At 59.2% G+C, this 9,529-nt stretch overlaps 2 protein-coding genes across 2 annotated transcripts; both read left to right on the top strand.

Annotated features, from left to right (window-relative positions):
- Positions 1 to 2,338: 2,338 nt before the first annotated feature.
- TMEM61 (transmembrane protein 61) lies at positions 2,339 to 4,918 on the top strand (the record flags this gene model as incomplete). Its single annotated transcript, XM_084210956.1, has 2 exons — positions 2,339 to 2,700; positions 4,633 to 4,918. 2 exons carry the CDS (start codon positions 2,339 to 2,341, stop codon positions 4,916 to 4,918), a joined length of 648 nt encoding a protein of 215 aa, XP_084067082.1.
- A 1,710-nt stretch (positions 4,919 to 6,628) lies between these two features.
- BSND (barttin CLCNK type accessory subunit beta) lies at positions 6,629 to 9,529 on the top strand (the record flags this gene model as incomplete). The annotated part of the gene is made up of 4 exons (XM_084211267.1): positions 6,629 to 6,805; positions 7,807 to 7,886; positions 8,232 to 8,474; positions 9,244 to 9,529. 4 exons carry the CDS (start codon positions 6,629 to 6,631, stop codon positions 9,527 to 9,529), a joined length of 786 nt encoding a protein of 261 aa, XP_084067393.1.

Raw genomic sequence — 9,529 nt, 5'->3', positions numbered from 1 at the left:
CGCTGGGCTCGTCAAGAGAGAGAAGAGTTTATTCTCTCGAGCTGTCAATCCATCACCTCCCAGAGGCTCCTCCGTCGGAGGCTTCTCCACCCTCCCTCCTCCTCCTCCTCGCTGCCAGCTCTCCCAGATGTGCTCGGTGCTGGAGGCTGCAAAATTCCCCGTGCCCAGGCAGGGGAACCACAGCATCTCCCAAATCTCACCAGGGAATTTGGAGCATCTCCCAGACCTCACCAGTCTGACCCCAGAATGAGGAGAGTGTTTGTTGCAGGAGGTGAACATTCCAACTCTTGGTCCTGTGCCTCAGTTTGGAGTGACCTGACATTTCCACCCAGCTGGACTCAGAGCTTTGCTCTAGGGGCTTTTTGGGTGATTTTTTTTTTTCCTCTCTAAACAACATGCTGAAATTTCTACCTGAAAACTCATTGCTGTCCAAAGGAGCTGCATCCACAGGTCAGTGGGGTCCTTGTGCTCTCCTGAGCATCTCCTGCTGCAGGGCAACCAGAGTCCAGCTCCTCTCCTGTGTCCTGCTCATGTTCAGTGCTGGTTTGGGGATGCTGATGCCAGCATCTAACACCATCTCCAACAGTCTCTTCTCCATCTCAGCTCAGCCAAGCCCCTGCCTTTCAGGAGGGAGCACCCAAACGTGCCCCCATTACAGAGGGAAGCTCTGCCTTCTCCCAGCCCAGGAACAGGACTGCTTTCCCTGCATGTGGCCACAGCTGATGACCACTGGCCACAGCCAGCCCAGGTGGCATTTTGGGCTTGTGACCCTGGGACAAATGCTGGAGTGAGCTGTTGGGGCTCCCACTCCTGCAGCTTTCCTAAATCTCACTTCTCATCAGATTCCTTCATTAAATGTTGATTAGATCAGCTAGTGCCTCTTTCACTACAAGGTAATTTGGCTTTCCATTTAGTGGGCCCATCTGATAAATAACACCTTGAAATAACATAATTCCCCCTGACCTTGATGGCACCAAGTCCATGCTGGACTTCTGCTCCCTGCCTGGCTCTGGCTCTGCCCTTTCAGATCTCGGGGTACAATTTAGGACCCCTCTAGGAGATGAGCCCTGCCTGGAGGAATGGAGATGAAAGCCACCACATTATGGTCCTGTTACTGACACACAGGCAAAGTGATGAAGGCAAAGGTGACAGCTGAGTGTGGGTCATCCATCTGTCCACCAAGCTCTGCTTGAGCTCCTCCTCTGTCCTGGCCATCCCTCGTGTGCAGGCTCTCTGCTGGCCCTGCCACAGTGACAAACCTTCACAGTGCAGTCACCCAGCACTGAATTCTCTGGGGGTGTTGGTGCTTAATTCCCACGTGGTCCAAAGCTTTTTCTCCATTGAGAAGTGGGAGCTGGGCCTGCATCTTCTGGCTGGGCAGTGAGCAGGGCCAGAGGGGATGTGGGGAAACCTGTCTGCCTCCCTGGTTTGTTGGTTAGTTTGGAGCTGGGGGTGCACAAGCTCAGAGAGCAGATGCCTGCTGTTTGCAGGAGAAAGCAATGGGGACTGAGATCAGAAACCAGTTCCCCCTCCCCAAGTTTTCCAGCACCAGGGAAACTCTCTGCATGTGACATTTAGCTGAGGAGGGCCACCCAGCAGGAACACGTGGCACTAGATCACCTGTTTGGTTGTCAAACCAACCCCAAACCACCCTGCTAAGGAGGGTGAAGCTGGTGATAACTCCTACAGGATTGATCTTGACAGGAACTTGAGAAAGTTTGCACTGGAGCTGACCCAGGCAAGCAAAGTTTTGTGTGCCAGACTTCATGTGGATGAAGATTGAACAGATTTTTCCAATGTCATCAGTTCTGGAGGAGAAAACAGGCACACTGATAATTTGGAAGTGATGACATCTTAAGTTTATGCTCCTCTCTCCAACCTCTTCCGTAAGCCATGCTATGAAAGCCCAGGAAACCCAGCTGGCATTCCTCCAGGCCTGGGAGGAAGTCTGGAATAAAACCCAAAGAGAAGAGCTCCGAAAGTGCCTGGAGCTGGGGTGTCCATCCTGCCTTTGTGCTGTTCCTTAAAAATGGGGGTGTTTTTACAAGGAAGTTCATGGATCCAACCTGGTGCTGACTTTGCTTGCTCTTCCCAAGGGCTTCCCGTCTGAGAGGGTGGAAATGCCCCTTCTGATGGATGATGATGATGATGATGATGATGATGATGATGATGATGGCTAAAGGGGCTGCACTCCCCGGACACCTCCTCACCCAGTCATTTTCTCCTCTGGCAGGTCTTCCACGAGCTTCTCCCTCTCAAACCCGTCACCTTTCTTGTCTTACAGGCTCTCTCATGCCTTGCCTCCCCCTCGTCCCCTCCTAACCCCTCCTGCCGAAGGATGGCGGCCGCCTCGTTCCGCTACGGCCTGACCATCACGGGGGCCGTGCTGCTGGTGACGGGCACGCTGTGCTTCGCCTGGTGGAGCGACGGCGAGGTGGGCTCGGCCAGCGGGGCTCGCCTCCTGCCCCCCCGGGAAGCCGAGGCCGTGCCCAGCTCCTCCTCCTCCTCCTCCTCCTCGTCCAGCGCCCTGCTCCGCTCCGTCAGCTTCTTCTGCTGCGGCATCGGCGGCATCCTGCTCATCTTCGGCCTCCTGTGGTCCGTCAAGGCCAACGCCAGGGTGGTGTCCCGGCGCTACCAGTACCATTTCCCCCGGGACCTGCAGTACTTCACGGCGGAGCCTGCGGAGAAGTGGAACTGCAGGTGGGAGCCCGGTCCCTGCCAGCACCTGGCTGGGCACAGGTGGAGGATGGGTCTGAGCCTAAACCCGCTGCCACAGAGCTCAGAGAGGCAGCAGCACTGCTCTGTGCTCTCCTCCTGCCCCCCGAGCAGATGCTCCTGCTCATTAATGTCAACCCTCCCTGCCCACCCTCTCTGTGCCCACCCCCCCCTTGCCCTGCAGGGCCATCACAGGGGACACATCTCCTTAGCAGGGCCACCAAGCAGAACAATACATCGGTTTTCTGGCAGGAGGTTTGGATGTGGGAGTGGGGAGGGGTCGCTCAGAGCTCCAGTCCAGGTCTGGCAGCTCTGCAGCGCTCTGTAGGGATGAGGGTGTTTGTAAGGTCTTTAATGGAAGCAAAGTCTTCTTTCTTACAAGGGAAGGAAAATAGTCCTTGGGATGGCATCAAGATAGGAATGTGGGCAGAGGGTCCTTTATGAAGCCCATTTCAGGGTGTAGAAAGATAAAGATTCCTTGCCCTGCCCTGAACACCACTGCTGCTTTTCCAGGTTCTCTGGGTCTTCCAGTGTGAGCCTGAGATTTGCTGCCACTTCTTTATTTAAAAGTTTCTTGATAAAAAGGTTGTTTTTTTTTTTTTTTGGAGACTGCTGTGGAAGCAGGGCCAGCCAGCCCTTCCCAGTGCTGCTTTATGGGGTCACAGCAAAGATCCTGGCTCCAGCATAAACGGGGCTCTGGGGAAAAGCAGCACTAAGAGAAACTGCTCAGAACATGAAACCATCAAAACACAGTTGGAGTGGGAGGCACGTTCCTGGTTCTCCAGGGGTTTCAGTGCCCATCTGGGTATCTGTGAGCTTGTGAGCAGGTCTGGGTGTCTGGGGGGAGTTCCTTTTCCCAGGGAGGGACTTTGCCATGCCCCCGTGGGGAATGCCCCTTTCCCTGAGCTCCCAGCTCCCTGGCTGGGTGGGATGCAGCACCCTGGCAGTGCTGGTGCTGCAGCAGCTCCTCCAGCCCCAGCAAAGCATCCTGTGCTGGGATAAATCCCCTCTCCACATTTCCAAGGTAGCATTCCTGTGCAAGCTGAGGCTGTTTGGCAAAATCCCTGGCAGAGAAGCCCGGGCTGGTCTGTCAGGGACAGGGAGCTGCCAAGGTCAGGATGGAGACATCCCTGTGGAGCACATGGCTTTTCCTTTGGAGCAGCTGTGCCCTCCCATGCCTGCTGCCTCCCCAGCTTTCATCTGCAGTGATGAGCTGCTTTCACAGCATCCCCAGCTTTGGGGCTGCACCTGGTGCGAGCAGGGCCACGTGCAGGGCAAAGGTTGTCAGAGGTTTTCCCTGTGCACGAGCTGTGTTTGCTCAGGAAAACTCTGCTGGAAGTGGCAGCAGGCTTGGCCAGTGCAGGGAGGGCTCTGGCTGGCATGGGAGCAGGGTGTGACCACGGTGACCTGGTGCTTGTCCAGGTCCTTGTGCCAAGCTGCCCCCTCAGCTGTCAGCAGCCTCTGTTCTGCAGGGGGTGAGTTAGGGGCCAGGCACGAGGATGCTCTTCTGCCCATGGGACCCTCTTGCAAAACCTCATGGATGCCAGGAAGCAGCTGACATGGTCACCCCCTGACACGGGACACTTCAGCAAAACCTGCCCATGTGCTCTCCCCAGCACACGAGTTAATCATGCTCAGGGATGCTCCAGACAATGGGGTTGGTGGGATGTTGGGGTGCTCCAGGTAATGGGGCCCTGGGATGCTGCAGGGGTGCTGGGATGCTCCAGGGGTTCTGGGATGTTCCAGGAGTGCTGGGATGCTCCAGGGGTGCTGGGATGTTCCAGGAGTGCTAGGATGCTCCAGGGGTGCTGGGATGTTCCAGGGGTGCTGGGATCCTCCAGGGATGCTGGGATGTTCCAGCTGGGTGCTGGGATGTTGATGGTGTGCGCTGCTACGTTTCTTCCTCTCCCCTCGCAGCACCTGGGACTCCAGCGCCATCCCCACCTATGAAGAAGCCCTGACCTGCCGACCGGCCCACGCTGCCCCGGCCTATGTGCAGCCGCCGGGGAGGAAGGAGGAGCTCACGCCGCCCCTGTACCGCTACCTGGAGGAGGACGAGAGCTGGCAGGGCGGCCGGCGGCGCAGCTCCTCCGACAGCGTCTTGTTCCGCCCCAGCCCGTCCTGGCTGGACACGGCGCAGCCCCCGGAGCCGCAGGCGACGCCGCCGCCCAGCTACGAGAACATCAGCGTGCGGGGGCTCTGAGCCGCGACCCTGCGGGGGCTGCCCGGTCCCGCAGCTGCCCCCTGAGCCCCCGGTGGTGGGGTGAGGAGCGGGAGGCTCAGCCCGGCATTCCCGGCTTTCCCGGCTTTCCCGGCTGTCCGGCGCTGTGCGGATTGGGGGGCCGGCGGGAGATGTGTTTGGAGCGTCGGGGGTAGCTGGCATGTTTGGAAGCTTTCATATTTTTAATAAAAGCACTGCTGGTTTCAGAGGCTTTGCATTCCCTGCTCCCCCTGGGGAGCTCCTGTCAGGCCTGCCCACTCGATAATAAATCTTCAGCACAGACCCAGTAATCTGGGCAGAGAAAGCCCAGCTCTGTCTGCACCATTCACTTCTCTGTGAGTGCCCCTTCCAGCCCTGTCTCCATCCCTTCCACCTTGTTTCCCTAAATGCTGACTGCCCACGCCTCACTTCATTTGGTGTTAGCCATGCTCAGTGGGCCGTGCCCAGAGCATCCAAGCACATTTGGCATTTCAGCAGCCTCCTAGAAAATCCACCCTGAGTGGCACAGCCCCCTCCTCCCTGCCCTCCACGGCTGGGTGTGCAGCCTTGTCCAGAGGAAAGGCCAGCTGTGTGTGGCAGGGGCTGCTGCCAGGTCCTGCATCCCACAAAAACTCAGCACTGCCCTGGGACCCCTGTGGCCCTGCAGGGCTGCAGAGTGGCTGAGGAGCCACAGCCACGTCTAACACACTGCTTATAATAGAATTATTTGTCACAAACCAGGTGTTTCAAGGGAATAAAACAAGGGAATAAATCAAGGGAATGAAGCAAACACTATCTGGCTGTCGGGTGTGTGGTGGAGACACCTTTTAACACCTCAGCTCCGACTTAAGTGAACACAGGGCACAGGGACACTTTGTCTTTACTCTCCCTTGGTGGACCAACCCCACTCCATCCTTTTCTAGCTTTAGTACCTCCTTCACAGCCCAGTGAGGCAGCCTTAGCACTCAGCCAGAGCAAGGCAGGGTCCAGCCTCCAAAAAGACCCCGGAGCTCTCCCTCTTTTCCTGTTGCAGCCCTGCAGCCCTTGAGAACACGCTGGGCCCTGGCATCCCCCTCCTCTGGGGCTGTGCCAGCTCTGATTTATGACCAAGTCCAGCTCCAGTGCCCAGGGCTGGGAAAATCCCAGCAGCACCACTGGTCTCTGGGTCCCTGCAGCCTGTCCCCTCCATCCCTTCCCAAGGTGTGGGTCTGGCTGAGTGTGCCTGCAGGGAAGGTTACCCCCTGTCCCTGCCGAGGTGTGGGTCTGCCTGCAGGGAAGGTTACCCCCTGTCCCCTGCCGAGGTGTGGGTCTGCCTGCAGGGAAGGTTACCCCCTGTCCCCTCCCAAGGTGTGGGTCTGCCTGCAGGGAAGGTTACCCCCTGTCCCTGCCGAGGTGTGGGTCTGCCTGCAGGGAAGGTTACCCCCTGTCCCTGCCGAGGTGTGGGTCTGCCTGCAGGGAAGGTTACCCGGACACGTGCCGGGTGGCTCCACTGGAGTGTGAACGGCGGGGCAGTGTTTGCATTCATTACAAACCCATTAAAAACTGGCTGGCTCAGCCCTGGGCAGGACCAGCTCGACGTGCAGCTGATCCTCAGCTCCTGGCAGCCTCTGGAGAGAGAAACCACTCCTTGCCTGGCGCTGCAGGTGTGCTCAGCAGGCAGCAGGTGAGCGGGCTTCCCAAAATCTCTCCTCCCGCCTCTCCCAGCCGGAGCCCATGGCAGAGGAGAAGACCTTCCGCTACGGCTTCATCATCTTGGGCTTCTTCCTGGTGATGCTGGGCATGTTCATCATGAGCATGGAAAAGCCCCAGTACTACATCACCTTCTGTGTGCTGGGTGTGCTGCTCGTGGCCGTGGGCATCACATGGAGCATGTGCCAGTGCTACCCGAAGGTAGGATCCCTCCTGCTGCTGGGAACTTTGGAGGGGCTCGAGGGCTCAGCTGGGTTTGGGGGGCTTTGGCTGCTGTGGATGTGCAGCCTCAGTTTCCCCAGGTGAAGCCAGCTGCAGCAATCTGGAAGGGGAATTGTTTTGGGAGGTCTGTGCCCTGCTGATGCCTGCAGGATGTGCCCTGTCTCCTTCACCCCCTGAGCCTGGGGCTTTGCTTTCAAACAGGCAGCGGGAACAATCCCAAGGAAATAAATTTGTGTTCATCTCTCCTACACAGCCCTTCCTTGGGTTTTGGGGCTTGGCAGGCTCCCAGGACTGCCAGGAAGGGGCTGTGGTGGCCATGGGGGTCGGGGGTGCTGGCTCCCCGAGCCCAGCCCTCGGCTGGCAGTCTCCTTGGCAGAGGGCACTGCCGGCACGGAGCACAGCCGCACGTCCCCGCCCTGGGAAACAGCCCTGGCAGAAAAGGGCTTTTTCCAAGGAGAGGGCATCTGTAGGACTGATCTGGGACTGCTGGATGGCCCATCAACAGCCTGGCTGCCCTCCAGAATGTGGGGGAGCCCTCTCAGGACCCAGGACCAGCTGGGACCTCTGAAAGGAGCCGTGTTCTGTGGGACTGGGGCGGAGCAGAAACCAGCTCCCCTCAAGGCTGAGCTCAGCCCCAGCTAGGAGGGACCTGTGGCTTTGCCACCGTGCTTGAGGCTCAAGGATGGGACACCCTCGGTGTGGTCCCTGACCACTGACCTCCTGTGTGGGCCTTGGGACTCCCTCTGGGCTCGGGGGCACGTGTGACCCCACAGGGGGGAAGGCACTGAGAGCAAGGCTGGACTCATTCATTCCTCACTGATTTCCCTCCAAAGTGCCCTTTCCAAGGAAAACATCCAAATATGGCGGGAAAAGACCCTAAACCCAGCTGAAGGGACACTCTGGCCCCTTCCCCACTCTGAGGGCTGGGGTCCCTGTGATGCCCAGCACAGCCCCTGGGCTCTGCCTCTCTTTTCCCCCAGATAACATTCATCCCTGCGGACCTCGAGGCCGAGCGGTTCCTGGACCACAAAGCCACGGTGCTGCCACACAAGGACACAGGGTGGGTCCCACGCAGGGTGGTCTGTGTGCCCTGCCTCAGGCTCTGACTCTGGGGACAGCTGCTCTGGTGCAGCACAAAATGCCAAGCAGGGATCGGGCTTGGAGAGGCCAGGGCTGCCTGAGCCCCCCCAGGGCTGAGCCTGAGTGATGCTGGGGGATGCAGAGCATCCAGCGGTGTTCCTGCAGGCATCCCCTGGCTCTGCTGCTGGTGTGGGCAGTGACACGGCCCTGGCGGCTTCTACAGCCACTCCCTCAGGTGATGGAGCTCTGTGTGCATGTGCCTGAGCACCTCCCAGCTCCACGGGGCCCAGGTCTGCTCAGCACCCTGTTTTCCCTTTGCCTGCAGCTTGGTTTCCCTCTGCCCCAACCCTGAGGCCATCAGCGCCTACGAGAAGAGCCTGCCATCCTACGAGCAGATCCAGAGGCAGGAGGGGAGCTCGGCCCCAGCCGCGAGCAGGGCACAGCCCCGGTCCCGCAGCTGCTCCCAGCCAGCCCTGCAGGCCACGGCAGAGATCCACCGGGAGCTGGGGGGGGCTGCAGAGCCCCTCCGGGAGCCAGCACCCCGCCCGGAAACGGCAGCAGGCGGCTGGTAGGTGATGCCTGCGGGCTTGGGGCGGCGCTGGGGGATGTGGGGTGGAAACGGGGGGATCAGACCCCCAGTACTGGGAGAGGGAGAGGATGCAGAGGGGTTTTTGCTGTGGCCACAGCGCTGAGCCTCCAGACCCTTGGCCCCACTAAATGGTGGGGATGGAGTCTCAACCCATGAGGGTTCTCTGAAGCAAATTATTTCCCAGGAGGAAATTTAGATGGCCTTTGGTTGTAATTTGCGTTTTGATGTTTGCGTTTTCGCGTTTTGCTTTCATTTCATTCGATCAATATAAACAGCATCCCTCACAAGAATAACCCCAAAGTTCCCAGTCAGACTTTGATAGAAATGAGATGCATAGTGCATCACCCTCAAACCCGACGCCACATATGACACCCAAACATTGTTTTGGGAGGTCCCAGAGGGCTCTGCAAGTGATGGGGGTGACTGTTCAGGCTCTGGGCATAGGGCTTGGGCACCTGCCAAAATGTAGCTCGGGCTGGGATGGGTACAGATCTTTCCCATGCCAGCTGCAGATTCAGGAAATGCAAGGACAGCCACTACTTCACCCCCTGGGCAGAAGGAACCTGGCAGGCAGGTGTCCCCAAAAAAACAGGCACCGAGGGCTGGGACAGAGACAGACATCCCAGGTCCCTCCAGCCACCCAGCCAGGGGGCCGGTGGCGCTGGGACAGCCGGGATGCTGCCTGAGCAGCGCCCCGGGGAGCCGCAGCTCCTGCCCAGCCGTGAGCGGTGTGCCCGTGTCCCCGCAGCCCCGCCCGGCCCGCCCCGGGGGATGCCCCGCTGGCATCGCTGCTGGAGGAGATGGACACGCCATCGCTGGAGGGCTCCGTGCCCGGCAGCCCCACGCCGCAGAGCCGGACCCTGCCCTGCTCCAGCCACCCCGGCCGCCCCCCGAGCGGCTCCCCGGCGGCGGGAGAGCGGCCCCGAGCCACCCGGAAAGGCGCCGGGAGGGAGGATGATCTCTACTACGGGCTCCAGGAGGAGCCGGATGCTCTGCTCAAGGACAGCGATGGCCTTTCTGAGCCTGAGAACTGA

Source organism: Fringilla coelebs (genome assembly GCF_963513975.1).
Source record: "Fringilla coelebs genome assembly, chromosome: 9".
NCBI classification, from domain to species: domain Eukaryota; kingdom Metazoa; phylum Chordata; class Aves; order Passeriformes; family Fringillidae; genus Fringilla; species Fringilla coelebs.
Note: the sequence above shows the minus strand (reverse complement) of the source record. Positions and strands in the feature narration are given on the sequence as shown.